The 25,485-nt window shown below is 39.6% G+C and overlaps 1 protein-coding gene across 5 annotated transcripts in view; it reads right to left on the reverse strand.

Annotated features, from left to right (window-relative positions):
• Window positions 1-25,485, reverse strand: part of LOC133210958 (protein BANP-like) — an 82,487-nt gene that overhangs the window by 33,705 nt on the left and 23,297 nt on the right. For 4 of the 5 annotated variants that reach the window (XM_061350862.1, XM_061350861.1, XM_061350859.1 and 1 more), the window contains 3 exons: window positions 21,175-21,297; window positions 19,840-20,015; window positions 6,241-6,480 (listed from right to left, as the gene is read on the reverse strand). In XM_061350862.1, the coding sequence (XP_061206846.1) occupies window positions 6,241-6,480; window positions 19,840-20,015; window positions 21,175-21,297 (539 nt within the window). The remainder of the gene's footprint in view (window positions 1-6,240; window positions 6,481-19,839; window positions 20,016-21,174; window positions 21,298-25,485) is intronic. The other variant, XM_061350860.1, reaches the window with a different exon arrangement.

Genomic DNA, 25,485 nt, shown 5'->3' on the forward strand with positions numbered 1-25,485 from the left:
GCTTTCTTGCACTTCTTTCCATTTAAAGATGTTCTGAACTCTCTTCTTGAGTATGAGATAGTTCAACACAGCTGCAAACTCTCCCTCCTCTGTTTCCCAGTTCTGCCCCTAACAAGTCACCACTCTCATGGACTTCAGCATGAACCACAAAGCAGCTTTTCTTAACTTTAGCAACTGGACCTCCTCCACCTGACAAGACTCAGAGTAGAGGTTTTGAATACCACATGGCTCAGAAGAACCTGCTGTAACTGCCCCACCTGCCACAGGCACGAATGCTGCAGAACCAGGCCAATTCTTGTTTGCTTATACTCAACCCTTCAAACTGTGAACTGAAGCCTGTCGTACTTCTAAGCCATGATCTGGCAGCTGAGGGGAAATGCACTGCAGCATCTGATAACACTGCAGTCCTCAGATGAACAGGCTGAAGTGAAGTTTTATTTCCAAAGACCTACAGTCCATGTTATTTATTACTAGGAGAAGAAAACGGGATCACAAGATTATCTCATCCATGCAGATACAAACCACACAACTTCTTTTTAGACCACTATAGCTTGGAAGATTAACTAATATGCTACATAATGAAGAAACAGGAGCACGGGTTAAACACAAAACATCAGAGGTCCTCAACAAATACTACCTTGAGCACTGCCACTAACCCAGTTCTTCCCTCAAACCTCCACAGTATCCAGACCGTGACTGATTCTTAAGTCTGGTCCTTCAAGGGGGATAGACTGAAGCAACAATTAGCAGTGTAGTCACAACAATCCCAATTACAGGAATTCATCAATTTTTAGTGCTGATAAGATATTCAAGAGATAAGGCAAAAAGCCAAATTGAAAAAAATTATTCTTTATGTTCTCTAACAGTGTCCTGATGGAATCCAAGGCCTAGATACACATCTACAATTGCTGGGAATCAAGATTTGTAGTGATCTCTGCTGCATCTAGGTATAACACTGTTTTAAACTATTATATATATATACACACTACACAGTGTAATAGTGTCGTGGTTTAAACCCAGCCAGACAGCTTTTCACTCACACCCCTCCCCCCTCTTCTTGCCCTCCCCCTACTCCTAGAGGGACAGAGTGGAGAATTGAAAAGAATGCAATTCCCACAGGTTGAGATAAGAACAGTTTAGTAACTAAGGTATAACACAAACCACTACTGCTTCCACCAATAATAATAATGATAAAGGAAATAACAAGGGAAGGTAATACACCACCTCACCACCAGCCAACTGATAACTCGCCCCCCCCCAGCCCAACCAAGCACCAACCAATACCTCCTCTAACCCCACAGTCCACTAGCCCTTCTGGGTAACTCTCAGTTACATCCTGGGCATGACATGCTGTGGTATGGAATACCTCTTTGGTCAGTTTGGGTCAGGTGTCCTGTCTCTGCTTCCTCCCAGCTTCCCTCCTCCCTGGCAGAGCATGAGGCTCACAAAGTCCTTGGCCAAACCAAAACATCATTGTTTACAGCTCTGTTCCCAGGTCAAAAGTCAAAACACAGCACTGCACCAGTTACCAAGAAAGAGAAAAATGACTGCTACTGCTAAACCCAGGACAAATAGCTAGTGACTAGTATGATATTCAGAAATAAGACACATGAAGACCAGAATTATAAACAGGAAATGAAAGGAAGACAAAGTACAAAAAGCATACAAAGATGAGGAAAGAAAAAAAAGAAAAAAGTATATAAAAGGAAAAATGGGTATTATTTATAAAAATACAACAATAGAAAAGAATTTTAAGTGAAAATGAAAAACCAAAAAATACCAAAACATTCTGTATTTATAATGTACATCTTGAGTAACTGTAGCATCTATTTATATACATAAATACATAATAGCAACAGTCTACAGTATCTCATAAAATAGATCCACTGGTGAGAAACGTTAGAGCTAACTGTTTGTCTCTGAGAAGCAACTTATTCCACTTCGTCCAGTATTTAAAAGCATGATAATGCTTGAGAAAGACTGAACAGAAATGTGGTACGTTTGTTGTTCATTCCACATAGCTATTAAGATCAAAATCTTCATTACAAGCAAATGAGAAGGTGAAACAGGTGAAGGTAACTCTCAGTTACATCCTGGGCATGATGTGCTATGGTGTGGAATACCTCTTTGGTCAGTTTGGGTCAGGTGTCCTGTCTCTGCTTCCTCCTGCCTTTCCCTCCTCCCTGGCAGAGCATGAGGCTCACAAAGTCCTTGGTCAGTCTAAACATTTGAGCAGTAACTTAAAACACTGGCGTTATCAGTGTTGTTCCCCGGCCAAAAGTCAAAAAACACAGCACTGCACCAGCTACTAAGAAGGAGAAAAATGACTGCTACTGCTGAACCCAGGACAAGCGAAAAATAAGACTTTAGCATAAGGTATTTTCAGGTAATACTTTTTTCCTACGTTATTTAAATAATGGGGATATATTCTGGATGAAACAAATATTAACCCATTTAACTAATGTTATTTTGTTTTCATCTTTTAATCTATTTTCTTATATTAAGTACTAATTTTCTTTTATGAACTTCAGAAATCCCCTCTCAATTTTTTTCCAAGACAACATGTAACATTATCCTTTGTGCTATCAAGTTTCTTATAAATGCAAAATTCTGAATTTGGAAACCTGTTTTTTCAAACTCATTCATGGAAACTGCTATAAAATCTCAAGAGAGCTAAACCTGTATTTTCTGTTACACAGAGAAAATTACAACTGTGGATATTCCTATATTGTATTTCACCAGAAAATGTCTACATTTTTAGTAGGGCTGAAGTAATGAGCTACTTAATGACATATAGTTTAAGTCATCTTGGTTTCTTGACCAGAAACTCTCAATACCCCTGCCACCACACAAGCAAATTTATACCACAAGTGAAAACTTATACTTCCAAAGATAAACTTTCATCTCTCTTGTAGTAAACCTAATGCAGTATATCAAGATGTTTTAATAACCATACATCTCTTCATTTTCAATAGCTTTTGCATATTATACAAAATATTTTCTATTAAATGCAGATTTGGTTGGTATTTTCAAGAAAGGAAGGACTATCTACTGACAAGCTTAAAGAAATTTGAAACAAAAGGAAAATTAAAATCCTTTATATTGGCTTTAGCTTTTCTAGCTATGATTGGCAAATGCAAGGCTGATGACATTAGATTTTTAATTTAAGTTTAAAATAATGCATCAAAGTATTACTGCTCACAGCAGAAGCAAACCACAATGGTAGGACAACCACCTAATGTAGTTAGGTATCAGCAGTATTACTGCTCACAGCAGAAGCAAACCACAATGGTAGGACAACCACCTAATGTAGTTCCCATGCTAGCGCTGCACTCAGGTTTTGGTAGATTTTATGGAACAACACTTCACAGCTGGTCTGTGGACTTGGAAAGCAAAATAGCTATGGCATGGCAGGGCTCTTCCCAGTACCTCACTGAAAAAATTAGGAATCAATTCATGGCACAGCTGAACTCAGTAGGAGTTCTGCCATTGGACTGAACATGGTCAGAATCTCATCCTCAAAAGTTACAAAACATCCATATGTTCACTCACATCATAGCAAATCTGTAAACAGGCTACTGAAATCAAATTACGTTTCAACTTAATTATTCGCAGTGCTGATATTAGTACATGAAATCATCATTTCTGGACCCATATTATTACTATTAAATTTGCTGCATCACCAAGTTTCTTCATTTGTTGCCACAAGTTTATCATTGCCAAGAGCAAATCTTAATAGCCATTAACATTTAGGTACCCAAAAAAAGTAAACTATGGTTAGATTCACAGAGTGTATTTTTTCCAGAATACATACACAACCCCATTTTTAACAGACTAGTTTTCAAAAGAAAGCAACTCACTAGCCAACATGAAGAGATAAAGATATGTTTCAGATACCTGGATCCCAAACCTTATGAACCATGCTTATGACAAAGACAGATAGTGGTTTCTGTGCCCAGTCCATCATTCCAAGTTCTGCTGCTTGCAATCCACTGCTGTTACAATTCTGCCACTGTAGACCTTTTCCAACTGCAGGGATCAACTTTTATAATCCAGTTTCTTCATGGTCAGAACACCTCATATAAATGACATCATCCCCAGCTTGAAAATTCAATCACATGCGCACATTCCTTCCACATGCTCACATTTTCAAAAACCTGTTCTTCCCACACAAATAGTTTTAAACTCCATCATTTGATTTGTGCTCACAGATTTAAGCAATAGGGAAAAAGGGCTGATTGTGACTTGCTTTAACATCAGAGCAAGTGTTGTTTCTTCATGTTTCTAAAAACTACTGTCAAAATCCAAAGTTTTAAAACCACAATGGAACAAGATCATTTACACTGAGATCAACAGATAAAAAGGTTTTGGAGATCACAATTACTTTGAATAATAATCTCCCTTAACTATACGAATTTAATATGTTTGGATAGAAGCCTGAAGTCTTCTGTTTCAGGTATGTAACAAAACAAAAATTGGCCCGATGCAGCAAACTGAAGGAGTTAGGTTTGCCAATCAATTTCTCTGAGATAGCCAGCAAATTACAAGAAACAAAACTGGGTTAATAGGACTGTATTTCCTCAGTTCAATTCAGCATAAAGAAAGCACAGCAGTCAAACATTCTCTATTTTATTCCATGCAACTATCAAAACACAGTGTCCTAACAGAAGCATAAAAACAAATCATCAAATTCTTCAAACACCATTCAAAGCAAGCTCTCTCTAGCTGTGTTCTTAAGCCTTAACTGGCATTTCAAATTGACAATTGCATACAAAACACTCCAGTATAACAAGTCATTGCCAATCTACTAATCCACTGGTGACCTATGTAAGATGTGACTATAAAGTATCTTTTAACAGCGAGATCTACTGGTATATTAAAAACTAGTTCAGTTAGTGAAGTTGGTCATTTTCAGATTCTCTCAGTTCCACACTAACATTTGAATATGTTTCCTCTTTACATGTATAACAAAGATATCCACGAGAGCATTAACACTTGTGCCAGATGCCGTCACCTACCTCCTTTACCCAAAAATATTTACACCATAGTACATGAAACACACTTGGCTGTTCTCAGTGTATTCACAGAGTAATTCTCTACCAGTCACCATATCAGGGCAAGAGCCCTATGTCCAGATTCTTGTTCACTCAAAACTAGTGGCTATTACAGTCTATATGTCCTTGCTCTGTATGAACAACATGCATATGTCCAGATTCTTCTTTTTCCTTAAAACTAGTATTATGCCTACTATATTCCATATTGTCATGACTTAAGCCCAGCTGGTAATTCCGTACCACACAGCCGTTCGCTCACTCGCCCCCCCCCCCCCTTCCTCCCCCCGCTCCCGGAGGGATGGGGAAGAGAATCAAAGGAATGTAACTCCCATGGGCTGAAAATATAAGAACAGTCCAGTAACTAAAGTATAACACAAAACCACTACTGCTACCACCAACAATAATAATGATAAGGGTAATAATTCCACTGAGCAACAACTAAAAACATTGGTGTTATCAGCGCTGTTCCCAGGCTGAAAGCCAAAACCACAGCACTGCACCAGCTACTAAGAAGGAGAAAAATGACCTCTACTGCTGAACCCAGGACACATATACAAAACATATTTCATTCCTTTTAAATTGTCAAAAATGCATCTTCAATATAAGTAATATCTGCTTATTACTACATAATAGCTTTAATAAGCAAAAGACCTATGCACACCGGAGCAGACCGAAGTACATTAATTATGCATTTGTTATGAATCCACAGACTTTATGAAGCTTAATCTCTCCTTTAGTATGAATTGCAAATTTCTTCTATTTCAGTGTAAGCAAGTCTTCTAAAATAATACACAAAAAATGTGAAGTAAAAACCTAAGAGTCAAGACCATACTGCTTTGGACACATTAACAATATTTAAATTTGGATAATTTGTTTCATTATTTGTTCCATTATCTGAGAAAGTAATATTTATCTGATTTTTACTACACTTGATGTGCTCACAGCTGGTAGACGCAAAGAAATCTGAATTCAGATTTCAAGACTGAAGAATTTCTGGTGAACATCCACAACAAACCAGATTAAACCAGCCCATTAGGAATCCTTCATAAACAAAAGCTAACAAAGCATCTGTCTGGTAACAACAGTACATACCCCTTTCTTATAAAACCTAGTTTAACTGCAAGCAGCAGATAGCTTCTGACTCATCAACACAGGATAAACTCAAAAGTTTCAGTATCATACTCACAGCGAATTCCGTAAATCATGAGAGGATCAAGTTGCTTCTTCCCATGCTTCCCCTGGCCTGAAAGGTTGGAAATGGCCTGAATTTCCCGATGGAAGAGATAATCAAGCAATGTCAGTGCCATCTTCTCAGCTGTGCGGCAGTTCGTGCTGATGTGCAGCATGTCAGCTGGCGTGATGAGGCAACGGACCCGCATCTCAGGGTTATTTTCATCTCCAAGCCATGTCCCATTGGGGTAATCCTCTAAAAAGAGAGATTGTGCAAATTCTAATACAGCACAGAATGAAACAGGTTTCAGTTACAGTCAGCATTTCTTAAGCCATCATGAGCTCTTCCAGTTTTCTTCATAGTCTCTGTAAACATCCTAAAAATTTAGCATAACTAATAGGCTCACAAGATTTGCTACAGATAAAAAGTTACTCTCAAATGGTCTCAATGGTGACCAAAGTTATTGCCATTAATGTTCTAGGCTACATGGGGAACTGGTGCAATTAGTACAGATATCTAACTCGCTCTCAAATTCCTTTTAGTGTCTTATACTTGATGCCAACAGCTGAAAGAACACACTATACTCACAGTGTTCTCATTCATCAAGTTAGTCAACCCCTAAAAATGAAGATTACTGCAACTCCATAAAGTACAGCTAACTTCAAGAATCTAGCATCTTTGAACTGCATTTTCCCCCAGAAGCATCAGATTAAAATAAGTCTAAGCAAGGTGATAAATTTAAAAATTTAAATGATAAGCAATAGTGAGCAGTAACTTATTTAATCACTTAAAAATAGTATTTCAAGCAATCATTCAAAATTGGCAGAGTTCCCAATCAAAACTGGTCTTTCTTCAAATTTACTAGTCAATAGTTTATATTATCTATATAATAATCTGCCAAGTGCATCTTCTTTCAAGCACATGGTTATTAGCAGCAGAACTATTCCCAAATTATCTTGTTCATACACACACATTTATATACAAGAACTTTTTTTTATTTCTGTCCCCCCAGCCTTTCAGTTTGGCCTATTCTTTTTAAGAGGAATACTAAGCCCTCACTTGAAATTAATCCTTGCAGGTAATGAGAAAAGTCGGTGCCTTCCAGACTACTAAGAAAGCAGAACTGAGCTCATAAGGATGATCAATCCCTACTGAAGCAACACAGCAACACAGGACCTGGGATGAGACTCATTCCAGATTTAAAAAATTTCCACTACAAGTCTTGACAATGCTAACAGAAGCTGGATGGAACTAGATAGGACATTCCAGTCCTATTTCAAAGCTCACTGACACAGATCATTTGGATTTGATTTCTATGTTTGCTTAAATTTGTGGAGTAAAACAAAGCTTCCTGACTTAGAAGTCACTCATCCTGCCCATACTAGAGCTTTATCATGCTTCATTGTTCTTATACACACCTTCAGAAGGGTAAAAATGTGAAGAAGTCATTCAATTACATGGTTTATCTTTCAATAAATTCCTTTAGAATTTTACCATATATATAAAGTCACAAATCCTCAAATCATAGAACAGTTACGGTTGGAAAGGACTTTAAGATCATCAAGTTCCAACTCCCCTGCCATAGGCAGGGACATCTCACACTAAACCATGTCACACAAGGCTCTGTCCAACCAAGCCTTGAACACCGCCAGGGATGGAACATTCACAACTTCCTTGGGCAACCCATTCCAGTGCCTCACCACTCTCACAATAAAGAGCTTCCTCCCTATATCCAATCTAAACTTCCCCTGTTTCAGTTCTAACATATTACTTCTTGTCCTATCACTGCATTTGGTATTCTTACTGCTATGCAGGAACAGAATCAGTCTCAAGATGCTGAGGCTGACAAGTTCTTCTGACAAATTAGGAAACTTTGAAAGTATTTTCACATGTTTTTCTGGGAATCAAACATGTCAAGATTAGGGTGTGTGGGTTTTTGTGCCCCCCCCCAACTTACCCTTTAAAAAAAAAAACCAAACCAAAACCACAAAACCACAAACTCATAGCCTACAAAAATAAACCACATTTCTAGAAAATCAAGAACTATTTTGGCTGATGTGTAGAAGATTACAAATAACCTTCTTAAACTTTTGACAATTAGTCCAAATCCTTCACCTGTGCAAACGTACACAGCTCACAGGGATAGTGATTAGCTGACCAAGACTACAGAGCACTGACTTCATTAAGGCCTGGGTTCAGCTGCAACTTAATTCTTTCCTTCTTAGTAGCTGGTGCAGTGCTGTGTTTTCAACTTTAGTCAAAGAACAATGCTGATAACACACCAATGTTTTAGCTGTAATGCTTACCCAATCAAGGACATTTCAAGCTCATGCTCTGCCAGTTAGGAAAGGCACAAGAACTGGGAGGAAGCAGAGACAGGACACCTGACCCAAACTAGCCAAAGGGGTATTCCATACTATAGCACTTCATACCCAGTAGATAAACTGGGGGGAGTTACCCAGAAGGGCCAGATATGTGCTTGGGTGGGTCTGAGTATCAGTCAGTAGGTGGTGAGCAACTGCACTGTGTATCATTTGTGTTTATTGTTTTGGGTTTTTTTTTTCCCCTTCCCTTTTAATTTTATATTGTCTCCCCTTGTTATTTCCCTAATTGTTATTATTAGCAGTAGCAGTAGTAGTTTTGTATTATAATTTAGTTATTGGACTGTTCTTATCTCACCCCATCGGATTTACATTCTTTCACCTTTCCTCTCCATCCCTCCAGGAGTAGGGGGGAGGGGTGAAGAAGAAAGGGGGTAGTGAGCAAGCAGCTGCATGGCTCCAAGTTACCAACTGGGCTTACACCAGGACAGACATCTTTTTAAATAAACTTCTGTCAGTTAGCCCAACTCCTTTGTCCCTACAAACCATACACAGCTCACAAGAGTAGTGACCAAGACTACAGCACACTGACTTCATTAGCTGACAATCATCATAATTGTCCATATAGCACAAAGGATTTGGTTAACAGAGACGCAGCTGCAATTAACTTCTAAGCCCCTAAGGTTAGGGGACTGTCACACTATCCAAGATACTGTGAAAATATATCCTGCACTCATGGTTTCTTCAGTTGTTTAACAGACAACACATACGGCAAGAAAACATACATGGGCACACAACAACAAAGCATACTTGTCTGTGTTCATAAAAGTTTCAACATCAGCAAGATTATATATTTGTTAAAAATAAGGCCGCTATATTTGTTAAAAATAAGCTTTAATATGTGGTTAAATCCATGAGATGAAGAGGAGATAACACTTCCTTTATGACTCATAGAAGGCCAGGGAATTTATTCAACATAAGTAGATAATGAGGACTATGCAATCATCTGTAACTTAAAACAATCAGAAAAAAAAATCCAAATGAAATTGAGAAAATTGAAATATGTGGCCTTAAAAAGCTTTTAAAGCTCTTAGAAAAGGTGTTTCGTGTCAGAAAAGGAACATATTTCTAATTTCTCACTGACTTTATCTGGTCATAGGGAACTTGGCAGGAAAAGCAAAATGCTGCAAATGAGCATATAACATTTGAGATTTGATCTTACAGTGAACTGGAAAATCCTGTGGATGGATAAGTCTGGGCCCCATACAAATAGCTCCTTGGATTCACGTTTGGAAAGCAAATTCTGAGCACTATTTAAAAGTACTACTGTAAAATGACCCTTCCAGACATGAAATTCAAGAGACAGTGTGTGACTACATTTTCTTTGGAAAAATATTCATCCTTTAACACACCATGTAGACCAGTTTTCCCTTATCTTCTAAAAAAAAAAAACCACAAAAAAAAACACAAACCCCAAAAAAACACCAACAACAAAAAAAAACAAACAAAAAATCAAACGTTTACATTCCTAATTCTGTATTTTTAGTCTTAAAATGCAGTGAAAGGAATGCAGAGAAGACAGATATGACACAAAACTATCCTAATTGTCTCCAACATTATATGTCAGTGTATCAAGTGCAAAGTTCACTGAACCAGTTCCAAGTCAGTGGATCTTGCCATTTTATTTGTATCACTTAAAACCAGGTTTTATGGAGCTGTGTTCAAAAGCATTTAACATACATGGGAGAGACTAAGGACTGTGTTTGTTTCTTCATAGCTTCATAGTCTCGGCTTTGGCATAGACATTTTAAAAAATATCTGCCTTTAAAGCAACATAGTAATGCTCAATGGGATATTTTTATACCCTGAAATGAGGACTTTTTTTTTTTCTTCCATACTGAAAATAGGACAGTAACTACTGTGAAACTTTAAAAGGATAGCATAATGTGCATTAATGTTTTAGGAACAGATGCTCCTCTTGCTTGTACAATAAATCACAGAATATTTTAAATGCTACCATATACTGAAGATGTTTAAGAACAGCATTTTTATAATATTTCTTACATTTTGAAGCCTCTTGTATCTTGAAAGCAATATCTAATATTAAGAAAAATAATGCTCTCATCAGATCTCCTAGAGAAACATGCAAGAACAGAATAATCACAGTATCTTTGATAGCTTATTCATTAGCTGAACTGTAAGTATTCAACATTTAAGTTTTGTTGAGCTAATCTGAAGCAGTTACTTAAGCTAATATTTTTCCTATACATAAGCTGCATTAAAAAAAAAAAAAAAGGCAAATTCTGGTTTTACCCATATTCTAATGTGAAATTTTGAAGAGCAAGTTCTTGCAATGTTTTACAAAACGAAAGTCAAAACCTCAGAGGAAATGCAAAACTGCCAGATCACAGCAAAACTAGTCTATAAAAAAGATTATTAAATATATTTGGATGTTATCTATTTTTGCTTTCTGCTGTTTGCACACATCTCTTGGTAAAACAGTACTTAATGTAAAATTCTGAAACTCCTATTTAGTGCAAGATCCAGATTTAGCAGAAAGAGTTCTTTATGAGCCAAGTGTGATCTTTTCTACATGAATTCCAAGCAGTTTACCTAACAAATGAGAAAATACGAGTAAGCAACAGCCACAGTTTTTGACTGTTTCCCATAAATCCAAGAGTGTAGCTGTCATAGTTTAAACCCAGCCACACAGCTTGTTCACTCACTCCCCCTCTTCTTGCCCTCCCCCTCCCTTGCCCTCCGGAGGGATGGGGAGGAGAATCAAAAGAATGCAACAGGCTGAGATAAGAACAGTTTAGTAAACTAAGATAATAACACAAATCACTACTACTACCACCAATAATAATAACGATAAAGGAAATTACAAGGGAAGAGAATATAACACCTCACCACCCACCGACCAATAACTCGCCCCCCCTCAGCCAGACCAAGCACCGACAGATACCTAATCCAACCCTGCAGTGAACTAGCCCTTCCGGGTAACTCTCAGTTACATCCTGAGCATGACGTGCTGTGGTATGGAATACCTCTTTAGCTAGTTTGGGTCAGGTGTCCTGTCTCTGCTTCCTCCCGGCTTCCCCTCCTCCCTGGCAGAGCATGAGGCTCAGAAAGTCCTTGGCCAGACCAAATATTTGAGCAGTAACTAAAAATTTAGATGCTATCAGCACCGTTCCCAGGCTGAAAGTCAAAAACACAGCACTGCACCAGCTACCAAGAAGGAGAAAAAATGACTGCTACTGTTGAACCCAGGACAGTAACACTCTTGCATTAGAATCAAGGGTTGAGGAAGATAATAAGTACAGAACAAATACAACATCCTTACCCAGCAATTTTATAACCCAAGGACAAGGCAGAAGACAAAAGGTAGATTTGATGCAGGTGTCAACATGCATTGAGATGGTAGGCATCACCAAAACTATCTTCAAGGTAGTATCTTACAAGAAAGGTACCCCAACTATGGCTAAGTTTTATGTAAACACCATGAGAAAATAAAATATTAGGAGCAAGTATTGTGGATAGTTATCTTTCCAAGGAAGCAGAAAATAGTACAGAAGTCCTGGTGAAAACATTACAAGCCAGGAAACCCATCATCTATAGCTGAGAAAATCAGAGCAACACCAGATGGCATAGGACAGGTATTCCTTCATAACAAGGGTGCCACAGAGTAGGGAAAGGGATGCAAGGGGAAGCTGATGGAGTTAAAATGATACTTCCAACAGCTTTCTGAAGATAAGGCCAAAGAGGAGGTCTTACAGGAAATAAAAGGGGAGGTAACTGGAGCCTGGAGAGAAGAGTATTATTTCATCTCAGATGCAACTTGCTTTTCTTCATCTACTGCTAAAACTCTTCAGTTAAGTTTAGACAAATATATTTGAGAATGTCAGAATATTTTATAACAGATTTGTGGTGACCACGGAAATGCATACAGCTGCCAAGATATAGCTTAGTCAAATTGAAAACCAACCCTTGACAGGATTACAGCCACATACCGCTATGAGAATTTATTAAAGTCAAAAGACAATATAGGTACTTAATATCATAGTTTTAAAACTTCTGTCATTTAAAACTAGTGTGGATCTAATGTCCTCCACAGTATTATTTTTTGTAGTGGAAGGCAAAACCCAAAAGAATGCAACAATATTTGGATGAAACTCGTCCTGAGACTATACACAAGGCCTTTCATACCACATAACTAACTAGTGACAGTATCTTCAGAGATACAAAGGCCTAAAGAATGGATTCACAAATTACGTTCTGTGCAATAAAGTCATTAAATATCAGCTGCAGCATTTTAGGTTGGTGAAATCCAATTCAGAGGCTTCAAGAGTTCTAGAAAAGCACAGGAAAATGGTCGCCTCAATTTAACAGCCTAAGCTTTTCCTTCTATTACCACTCTGAAAGTGTAGCATATACAGTAACTGAAGAGGGAAATAGAAGCATGGCACCACACCATTTAGCACAAACTCCCACACAACTATAAAAAAAAAATAAATCAAAATTCAGCATTCTTAGTATATAAAATTTTATGTCTCTCCCACTCCAAATTGTATCAGTAAAATTAATGAAATCTTTCTGTGCTATCTTTGCTTTGCACAAATCAGTGAACTGCATAAAGTTTGAGGGTGCCTATGACATTTAAGTTGCAATTCTGCACAGTTTCAATACACCTGAGACAAACATCAACCCCATCCCAATCGCAGCTGAAGAGAGGGATTAAAGTCTCTGCATTATAAACTATGTAATGCACAGAGCAACTAAATCCTTACAAACATAAATGGACAAAAACAGGCTTTGTAACAGTTTCTGAAGATCTACAATAGTTCATTTCAAAAATGACACGCACATAGACACCAGGCCAAATTGATGACGTTTTAAAGATGTTCTTCATTAATCCATTGCTCAATTTTAAGCCTACTTAGAAAGTTCAAGATACATTTGTTTCTTATTTCATTCAGTGAGAAAGATGTGTAATCCATGCTGAGGAGGATGGTATGAACAATGAACAAGAAAAGTTCCTATGAGTTTCCTCTAGATTACAGTAAAAGCATACAGTACCTCAGGAGAACACAGCGAAAACATTACTTTTCATTATATTTACATTGTTTTCACCTACCAAAACCTTTCAAAACGTAGTCTTTATCCAAATTCTAAGGTACTTGCACAGTAAAATGGTTTGTTTGAAAGTTTGACAAGTCGCGCTATAACTCATGTTTGGTGGTTTCCTTTCTCCACAAAAGGTTTCTGCTAACACAGACATGTTCATGTATTCAGGGAGTAACAGCTACACAAAAGACTTCTAAAAACATGTGTACAGCTGGGTACTTGTTATTCCTAAAAGCCACACTTCAGAAAAAAGTTTATATGAAGACACAAAGGCATGCCTCCTGATGTAAAATGCTTCAGTGCATTCCTACCACAACACAGGAGATACCTAAGCAGCTCTGATGTTTCAGAAGGTGGAAAGAGAAAAGAGAAAGTGAAAAGAGAAAGTTTAACCAGGCTTGAGGTTTATTTAGTTTTGTGCACTGTGGGTGAGGAGTTTCACAACTGTCAGAGGAGCTTTCCAAAAGCTCTTCCAAATCAGAACTTCTTAGCTAAGATAATAACTAAGATGATTATACAACAAAAAATTCTCTGGTTTGAAACAATGACTCCTGGTTAAAGTAAGGACTGTTTTCAACATTATTAATGTATTGTGTTAAATATACAAGGAGGGGATTTTTTCTTAAATCAGAATAAATAAAAAGAAAAATGATGGGTGATGATTAAGTTAATTAGACCTTACAGTCATTATACTTTTAGTTTGTGTAACTGTAATAAGAAACAGTGCTTACAATTAACATTTTAGCATTGCTTGAGCAGTTTAAATTACCAGAATAGAGCAGCTTGGACACATTTATTTGGTAGGTTCTATGGTTTCTGCTTTAAGTACTTTCTGTTTTTTTCACTTTACACAAATGTGAATTCAGTAGTGGGTCACACTTGGGCTTCTTCATTCAGTACCTTGTTTCAGTACAGCAAAGTTCAGTATAGTTTTAAGTTGATGTCCCTTCCCCACTTAAATCCTGAGAGGATCAGCAGCATTCAAGTGTTTCAAACAGTGTTTCTGAAGGAAGATATCTTCTTAAAAAGAGAAGTTTGGTAAAACAGAGTTTTGAGCTTTGATCTTAGAATTAAATCATCCTTCAATTTGTAGATATGTAATTTTACATATATACATCCATAACAACTGCTCATCTCTCCTTTCTACAGAAGACCCACTTGGGATGCAGAAAAGAACAGGCATATGCATTCAAACCAAGAGCAGACTAATCACTTTTGACAGTTATTAATATCTATATAACAAAAAACACACTCTCTTTGTTGGGTAGATAAGGATACATTTGGTATTTTCTATGCCAAAAGTCTGATGTTAATTAAAATAGTAAGTCACTTACTAGTAAGACTTCTAGCCTATTTTAATTTTATTGCACACTGATAATTCAATACTGAACAGTTCTATTCTTGCTGGGTTTTATCTTCAATTGTGTGAGATAAAAATCACAAACACAACTTTTAGAACTGCAGTCCAATGAATACATCAGGTGTTGATATTTCTACTATCACCCCCTTGTGAAAGAATATTGATTATTCCAAAGTGAAATGTGGGGGGAAATTACAAAATTTCACAAAAATTAGAGATTAAGTATCTCTAGGTGGTTTCAGTTCATAAACACTACATCTTAAAAACAACACTTGGCAGACTATTAACTACATCTGTGAAATGGATGAGCATTTTCAGTTTTCTGAAAAGCAAAAGAAAGAATCAAGTAACTGTTGCTCAAAGAAAAGAGAACATGCATTTAGTGCACATGCAAAAAAACTAATATACAACTGAACATTGAATAAGGTTACAGTGTTTAGTCAGCAAAACACCCCAAACTAATTCTAGATGATTACTGAAAGTGGGAACAGGGCTCCATTCTTTTGTATAATTATTTTTCAGCAATAGAAAGGCAGTAACACTAGTATTTTTAACTACTATACATGACTGAATGTTCTTTGAAAATAGCCAGCAGAAAGCAAGCAATACCCTTATATAAGTCTATTAAATAAATTCTGAAAATACCCCCAGGTCAATGCCATATCCAAAGTCAGCTAGAAGCCCAACTATAAATACAGTTCAGGTCTGCTTTTCAGACTCAAGATGACAGTTAGGAGTCATGCTGCAAACCCCTTGTTTACTTTCAGCGTGTAAGGGCTGAATTTTGCCATTCTCAGACCCTCGTATTTTACAATCGGATTCCTTTGAGAAACTCAGTCACTTGGAATTCTTCAACAGACTATGAAAGCAAGCTGATGGGTGCTATAACTTCCTGTTACATACTGCAGGCTAGCTTACTTAGCATTCCTTCTGTGCAAGCAGTCCTCTCATCTTCATGAGGGCAGGAAGAGGTAGGCATGGGGGATTACTAATCCGATTCTCAAAACATTCATCAATCTCAGATTTTTAACGGATGAGTGTTCTAAAGGTCTGAAGAAAATCAGAACTGAAGACATGAATGGATTAGCTGTTTCCCTCAAAACTAACATATACAACAACAGCACAGAAGGCCAATATCACATTTGTTTCTACAAATCTGTGCCAAGCAACCAAGTCAAAAAAGGCATTATACAATACCCTCCTAGTGCTAGAAATTTTGCTCCTGGCATAGCTGAGGAGCCCCTCAGCCTTAGTCTCCTTTAATTCCCCATTGACCCAAAATTAAATACCCTTTAGAAGCAACTCTGTCTCACCACATACAAACTGGACAAAACCTAAAAGCTCTTTATATGTGTATGTTGTATGTGCATGCATAAAAAAAAAAAATCAAAAAATCCTAGGTTCGGATGTTGTAGAACAATATTTTCAGAAACAATTTTTGCTGCATGAGACTTTCAGTAGACTGACTTCCAGAAAACCGAGATGTTTTAAGTCAGTTCAAAATATTTGCATGCACTTTTAAAAAATCAACTTCAGACAATCTAAAATTAATCCCTGTCACTAACTGTATCCTAACCTGTTCACACCCAACATGCTTTTACTAGTGCCTGGAGATCATGGAGAAGAAAAAGAAACTGAATCACTCCTAAATTAGAGTCCTCCTGTTTCAACATTACAGATCAAAAAGAGACAATGTATTTACCTCTTAAGTACAAGGGTAACCTCCTAAGCGCATCCCACTGCAATAACTTCCTGAAGTAGCTTACTATTCGCTGGTACATTAATGTTAATCTGAACTCATTCATGGCTTGACTTCGTGAATGAAGATTTGGGAAGCGCTTTACCCACGCTTACTACAAGTGTTCTGATGACTAAAAAGGCCAATGTGGGATAGGCAAATCCTGCTGCAAAAAGCAGTGAAAGGTCTCCCTGGGTGGTATAGGTGGGCCATGATTCTTTACACACTGTCTTTTCTCCTCGAGACTAATCCTGCGTGTGTTCTCAAAGGAGACAACAGCGTTATGTACGGTATGTCTCCAAGTCTCCCAACTGGAGGCCAAGGTGGACCACTGATGGTAGCCAAGGCTAAGGTATTGTTTCAGGGAGTCCTTATATCTCCTCTTTGGGGCACTTGTATTGCTGCAACCGGTGGTGAGCTCACCGTAAAACAGTCTTAGGGAGGCGGTGATTCTCTATCTTAGAGATGTGCCCTTCACAGCACAGCTGTGATTTCAGCAATATGGCCTCGATACTGGTGACCCCTGCCTGTTCGAGGACAGAAACATTTGACACACAGTCTGTCCAATGGATGTTTAGAATTGTACGGAGGCAGCGCTGATGAAAACCCAAGACTGTTAGCTGATATTCAAGGATCACCTACTGCAAGCTCAGGAGTGTTGCATCCCAACCAGAAGGAAGTGCAGCAAGAGGGCCAGGAGACCTTGGATGGATAAGGAGCTACTGAGGAAACTTAGAAAAAAGAGGCTTATAAAAGGTGGAAGCAAGGAGAGGCGACCTGAGAAGAATACAGGGATGTTATCCGGGAAGCTAGGGACCAGGTTAGGAAAGCTAAGGCCCACTTAGAATTAAACTTGGCTAGGGATGTTAAGGATAATAGGAAGGAATTCTACAGGTACATAGCAAATAAAAGACAGACTAAGGACAACATAGGCCCCCTATCCGGAAGCTATCAGGAGAACTGGCTACCCTGGATTTGGAAAAGGCTGAGGTTATCAATGACTTCTTTGTCTCAGTCTTCACTGGCAAAGGCTCTGACCGCACCACCCAAGTCTTGGAAGGCAGATGCAGGGACTGTGAGAATGAAAACCCTAGGCCCACTGTAGGAGAGGGTCTGGTCTGAGACCATCTTAAAAACCTGAACATACACAAGTCCATGGGACCTGATGAAATCCATCTGCGGGTCCTGAAGGAGCCGGCAAAGGAAGTTGCTAAGCCGCTGGCCATCATATCTGAAAAATCATGGCAGTCAGGTGAAGTTCCCAATGACTGGAAAAAGGGAAATATAACCCCATTTCCAAGAAGTGGAAAATGGATGACCCTGGGGAAAAAAGGACCAGTCAGTCTCACCTCTGTGCCTGGCAAAATCTTAGAGCAGATTCTCCTTTAAGGCATGCTAAGAAACATTAAAGCACATGTTAATCAACAAGGTGATTGGTGACAGCTGGCATGACTTCACTAAGGGGAAATCCTGCCTGACCAATTTGGTGGTCTTCTACAATGGGGCTACAGAACTGATGGACAGGGTTAGAGTAGTTGATGTCATCTACCTGGACTTGTGCAAAGCATTTGACACTGTCCCACACGACATCCTTGTCTCTAAATTGGAGAGACATCAATTTGATGGATGGACCACTCGGTGGATAAAGAACTGGCTGGATGGCCGCACGCAAAGAGTTGTGCTCAATGGTTAAGTGTCCCGATGGAGACCAGTAATGACTGGTGTCCCTCAGGAGTCGGTGTTGGGACCGAACTTGTTTAACATCTTCGTCAGTGATATGGACAGTGGGATTGAGTGTACCCTCAGCAAGTTTGACGATGACACCAAGCTGTGTGGTTCAGTTAACAGGCTGGAGGGAAGGAATGCCATCTAGAGGGACGTTGACATGCATCTGAGGTGGGCTGATCCCAGCCATATGAAGTTTAACCATGCCAAGTGCAAGGTCCTACACCTGGGTTTGGGCAATCCCAGGCACAGCTACAGGCTGGGCAGAGAAGAGATTCAGAGCAGCCCTGAGGAGAAGGACTTGGGGGTGTTGGTTGATGAGAAACTTTACATTAGCCAGCTGTATGCACTCGCAGCCCAGAAAGCCAACTGTATCCTGGACTGCATCAAAAGGAGCTTGACCAGAAGGTCAAAGGAGGTGATCCTGCCCCTCTGCTCTTGTGAGACCTCACTCGGAGTATTGTGTACAGTTCTGGTGTTGTCAACATAAAAATCATAGAATCATAGAATCATGACATGGAACTCTTGGAACAAGTCCAGAGGAGGGCCACGAGGATGATCAGGGTGCTGGAGCACCTCCCGTATGAAGATAGGCTGAGAAAGTTGGGGCTGTTCAGCCTGGAGAAGAGAAGGCTGCATGGAGACCTCATAGCAGCCTTCCAGTATCTGAAGGGGGCCTATAGGGATGCTGGGGAGGGACTCTTCATTAGGGACTGTAGTGACAGGACAAGGGGTAACGGGTTAAAATTTAAACAATGGAAATTTAGATTGGATATAAGGAAGACATTCTTTCCTGTTAGGTTGGTGAGGCACTGGAATGGGTTGCCCAGGGAGGTTGTGAATGCTCCATCCCTGGCAGTGTTCAAGGTCAGGTTGGACAAAGCCTTGCATGGCATGGTTTATTGTGAGGCGTCTCTGTGCATGGCAGGGGGTTTGGAACTTGACGATCTTAAGGTCCTTTCCAAACCTTACTATTCTATGATTCTATGGTTCTAAAAAATTGTACCAGTTGATTTTATATTCCAGAGAAGTCATTTACTTTCCTGAAACAGTTTAACAATAGGAATCCATTTAGGTTGCATGTGTTAAAGGATTAAAAATAATAAGTTACACCGCTACAATGAAGGATAATTTTTACAAGTAATTCAAATTAGCTGTTCTGCCTTCAAAGTGAAACAACCAACCAACTCACTGAAATTGTTTCACTCCTATCCGATGCTTGCTGTGCTTCCTAACAGTTCCAGGTTGGACCTGTGACATGACTTCAAAAGCTTCCAGTTCAATCTTAGTTCACTATGCCACCACATTTACTCTGCTCAAGTAGCCTTATAGTTAGATGCTCATACCTTCAGAGTTCAGTGTAATAAGGGTGACGTTGTTCCCAATACTGTGGCTTCCTATTTGTCCACTCTTGGAAACTGAGTCACTGGCCTCAGAGCCACTCTCTCCATCTCCATTGTGACTGTCCTCATACCCAGGAACTTTCACAACTATGGTGTTCTGCCTACGTCCAGGAACAGCACTAGGGGAGAATACAATCCTTGATTAGGAATAGTATCATCATAAGGAAATTGAAAACAGACAAAATTAAATGTATTACAAATGCATACTACTTTAAACAAGCCTTTTCCTGTTCTTAACTCAAGGCTATCCAGCAAAATAAAATGGAAAGAAAACAGCAGAAATGAAATTTTAGATGTACTTTCAAAATTTGTATTAACGAAAAAGTCTAGGCCCAATGTGCAAAACAAGAAAAGACATTTAAATCTTTTATAAAATTATTTAAGAACATTTTCCTACCCAATATCTCCAGTTCCACTTAATTTAAAATTTGCTTTAGACAGTATAAATTCTAACAAGCCTTCCTGGGTGGGTGCATATTCCTTCTTCAATTGGTTAAATCATAGAATAGTTAGGGTTGGAAAGGACCTTAAGATCACCTAGTTCCAACACACCTACCATGGGCAGGGACACCTCACACTAAACCATGTCACCCAAGGCTCTGTCCAGCCTGGCCTTGAACACCACCAGGGATGGAGCATTCACAACCTCCCTGGGCAATCCATTCCACTGCCTTACCATCCTTACACTAAAGAACTTCCACCTTATGTCCGATCTAAGCTTCCCCTGTTTAAGTTTGAACCTGTTACTCCTTGTCCTATCACTACAGTCCCTAATGAAGAGTCCCTCCCCAGCATCCTTATAGGCCCCCTTCAGATACTGGAAGGCTGCTAGGAGGTCTCCACACCATCTTCTCTTATCCAGGCTGAACAGCCGCAACTTTCTCAGCCCGTCTTCATACAGGAGGTGCTCCAGTTCCCTGATCATCCTCGTGGCCTTTCTCTGGAGGAGGATCTTGGCACATTCCCAAGTGACTGTGCATCTGTGTAAAATATATGTAGCTGTGGACCCTCAACTAACACTGAACTAATCCCACATCTGCCAAGATATTCTCACCCCATCAAGAATGAAGCATTGCTCTACACCTTGCCTGCTCATACAAGGTCTCTGTAGGCAGAACTGTCAGCCTCATAAAATATTCAATTACCAGTTGCATATTCCCCCCCTCCCCAACTATTACCAAAACTTTCCTCATTTCGCACTTGAAATTGCTGCAGAGACTGATATTGACCTGTCAAATGAGAGAATGAAAGGGAAGGATTCCCATAACCGCTACTAACTTGCTAAGAATATTTTCCAGAGAATCCGCTGCTCTGCTTAGTGGCTCTTCCTGCCCAACCATCTTGGCTACAATTGAATTCTGCCGGTCATTGTTCAGTACTACTGCTGTCTGAGGGACAACACTACAAGACAAAAACCAGAGAGGAAAATGGAATGTAAAGGAACAGACCTTATACATAATACATTGACACAGTCTTATGGTTTAAACAGTCTACTTGGAAACAGAGACTTCCTCTAAGCCTTGCTCTTTCTCCCAGCAACACAGTTCTGTATCAAATGCTAACACTAGCATCATATCTGAAATCCATACCATTTCAAGTACTTGGATGGATGGCTTCAATGGAATTACATAGAAATCTACAACCCCTGGCAAAGCAATAAGGAATTCATCAACTCAAGATACACAGGAAGTATGCAAAAATCACTGCTCCAAAGAGCCACCAGTTTCTTGTTTTGAACCATCTGAGTGCAAGCATTTTCAGAGATACTAAAATATCTTACATAGTAAAGCACCATTTTTAGTAGGAAAATTCCTTAAAAAAAAAATGTAAAAGTATTTATTACAAAATGGGATTATGAGCTTAGTTAAAAAGCATATAGTCTTACAGGGCTGGGGGCTTGTGGAGGGCAGGGAGATAAGAGTGGTACCAGGTGCATCAGAACAGAACAGGGACAGACTGCAGCTTTAAATAATGACAAGAATTAACTATTTCTTGTGTGCATTTCATATACACAGAAAGCACAAACAACAGAAAAACGTTCAGCATGTGAGAAACCAGAAAGCCTTCACTAGCACTTATAACATAGAAGGAAATAACTAGCACTGCATAGAAAAAGCACACTAAGCCTACATTAGAATACAAAAGTAAATATGAAGCAAATAATTGTCTCCAGCATGCAACTCATAATTTGATTTGGTTTCAGAGATAAACAACATTATTCCCGCACCATCAATATTCTAATGCCTGGTTTATAACATAGGACTCAATTTGTGAGGCCAGGTCTACTGGAGGCTGGTGGAGCTGGTATGCCAAAGAAGGGGAAGCACTGCTTTGGTAAAGACTTGCCAGGCTGGACAAAGCAGCTTTAAACTAGATGAGTTGGGGGAGGGGAGTATCAATCCATCCAAACACTCCCAGTCAGTTACCAGCACCTGTAATAAGTACTTGGAGCAATGTAGAGGTATTTCAGCCGCTCCAGCCAATGAATCGGTTTTATTTGGAGCTCAGCTCAGATGCCTCTATACAAACACCCATTGCATGGGGAATAAAAAAAGAGGAATTAGGTGTGTGCATGGCTACAGGGATATGATATCACTGGCATCACAGAAACATGGTGAGATGGCTCCTATGACTAGAGTGTTGGAAAAGAAGGTTATAGGCTCTTCAGAAAAGACAGACCATGCAGACGGGGAGGGGGAGTAACTATGTCAGTGATAGACTGGAGAGTATAGAATTCTGGGGATGGGTAATTAGGCAACAGTTTGTGGGTCAGGGTCAAAGGGAGAACAGCGATGAGGAACATTACTGCGGGGATCTGTTACAGGCCACTTCATCAGGAGGACTCTGTAGATAAAGCACTATAGACAGGGGCAGCCTCACACTCACAGGCCCTTATCCTCATGGGGGACTTCAACCACCCTGATATCTGTTGGAGGGACAGTACGGCCAAGCACAAGCAATCCAAAAGGTTCCTCGACTGAGTGGAAGACAACTTCCTCTTGCAAATAACAGAGGAGCCAAAGAGGAGAGGTGCCATGCTTGACCTCGTGCTCACTAACAGGGAAGGGCTTGCTGGAAACGTGATGCTCCAGGGCAGCCTTGGTTGCAACTATCATGAGATGGTCGAATTTGAGATGCTCAGGTCAGTGAGAAGAGTGTGCAGCAAGCTCAGTGCCCTGGACTTCAAGAGAGCAGACTTTGGCCTCTTCAGGAACCTGCTTAGTAAGATTCCATGGGGTATAGACCTAGAGGGCAGGGAAGCCCAAGACTGTTGGTTGATATTCAAGGATCACCTACTCGGGAGTGTTGCATCCCAACTAGAAGGATGTGCATCAGGAGGGCCAGGAGACCTCCTTGGATAAATAAGAAGCTGCTGAGGAAAATTCAAAGGAAAAAAGAGGCTTATAAAAGGTGGAAGCAAGGAGAGACAGCCTGGGAAGAATATAGGGATATTGTCCAGGGAAGCTAGGAATCAGGTCAGAAAAGCTAAGGCCCAGTTAGAATTAAATCTGGCAAGGGATGCGAAAGAACCAGGAAGGGTTTCTATAGGTATGTGCCAAACAAAAAACAGACTAGGGATAACATGACCCTCTCTGGAAACTATCAGGAGAACTGGATACCCTGGATTTGGATAAGGCTGAGGTTCTCATAGAAACATAGAACAGTTAGGGTTGGAAAGGACTTTAAGATCATCAAGTTCCAACTCCCCTACCATGGGCAGGGACATCTCACACTAAACCATGTCACCCAAATCTTTGCCCAACCTGGCCTTGAACACCGCCAGGGATGGAACATTCACAACTTCCCTAGGCAACCCATTCCAGTGCCTCACCACCCTCACAGTAAAGAGCTTCCTCCCAATATCCAATCTAAACTTCCCCTGTTTAAGTTCTAACCTGTTACCTCTTGTCCTATCACTGCATTTGGTATTCTTACTGCTATGAAGGACCAGAATCAGTCTCAAGATGCTAAGGCTGACAAGTTCTTCTGACAAATTAGGAAACTTTGAAAGTATTTTCACATGTTTTTCTGGGAATCAAACATGTCAAGATTAGGGTGTGTGGGGTTTTGTGCTCCCCCCCCCCCATACCACAGCTAAAGAAACTATCACTACACAGGATAAAGAAAGAGGGGCTGACAATTATTCAAATGATTTCTTCGATTAGTGCAATTGCATAAACTGAATTTTTGAATGCATACAGAACTATAATTTTCACATCAACATGTCTACAACAGCTCAAGAAGGTATCTGGATTTTTCATCTATCCACTTATATAATTCAAGTCACAACTGCTCTTCAAGTCTAAAACACTGTTCATCTCTAGCTGGTATTATAATGTGATAATAGCCAACTTTAAGAAAGCCATATAAAACATACTGAACACGTTCAACTTCAAAATGAGAATGTGCAGGTTTGTGTGTGTGCGTGCATATGAATGCACAGGTAACAAACCTTTATCAATAGCTTTGCAGTAAGTATTTTAAGAAAAAAAAAAATTGATCAGGGAAACCCCTAAAAAACCAATGGGAGATAGAACTGAAAAAAGAAGCCTCAAAAGGCACTGAAATTAAAAGCACTGTGAGCCAATCAATGCAATTATGAATGTGCAAATTATGACTCCCTTAGCCAAACTTCTACTTTACCAGAAACCTTTTATCCAAATATCAAGTTTTTGCTTATATTTGTTAAAAAAAAACAACTGAGATTCTAAAAAAATTTTTTAAAATCATAAAAGGGGCAAAATCCTCCAAAGTCATGAAGTTTTAATCATGATCTTTAACTCTTGCTAATATTGATTTTGTTCCCTAATTGTGAGTATGCCCAGAATTAACATGGTAAAAATTAATTCAGCAAGCTTGCCGATGACACCAAGCTCTGTGGTTCGGTTGATACGCTGGAGGGAAGGAATGCCATCCAGAGGGACCTTGACACACTTGTGAGGTGGGCTGATGCCAACCTCGTGAAGTTTAACCATGCCAAGTGCAAGGTCCTACACCTGGGTCAGAGCAATCCCAGACACAGCTACAGGCTGGGCAGAGAAGAGATTCAGAGCAGCCCTGTGGAGAAGGACTTGGGGGTGCTGGTCAATGAGAAAATGAACATGAGCCGGCAGTGTGCACTTGCAGCCCAGAAAGCCAACCATATCCTGGGCTGCATCAAAAGGAGCGTGACCAGCAGGTCGAAGGAGGTAATCCTGCCCCTTTATTCTGCTCTCGTGAGACCTCACTTGGAGTATTGTGTGCAGTTCTGGTGTCCTCAACATAAAAAGGACATGGATCTGTTGGAACAAGTCCAGAGGAGGGCCATGAGAATGATCAGGGGACTGGAGCACCTCCCATATGAAGATCGGCTGAGAAAGTTGGGACTGTTCAGCCTGGAGAAGAGAAGGCTGCGTGGAGACCTCATAGCAGCCTTCCAGTATCTGAAGGTGGGCATTTAGGGATGCTGGGGAGGGACTCTTCATTAGGGACTGTAGTGATAGGACAAGGGGTAATGGGTTAAAACTGAAACAGGGGAAGTTTAGATTGGATATAAGGAGGAAATTCTTTCCTGTTATTGTAGTGAGGCACTGGAACAGGTTGCCCAGA

Source organism: Neopsephotus bourkii, unplaced genomic scaffold (assembly GCF_033783945.1).
Source record: "Neopsephotus bourkii isolate Nb327-2 ecotype Australia unplaced genomic scaffold, CSIRO-AGI_Nbou_v1 NB_544, whole genome shotgun sequence".
NCBI lineage: Eukaryota > Metazoa > Chordata > Aves > Psittaciformes > Psittacidae > Neopsephotus > Neopsephotus bourkii.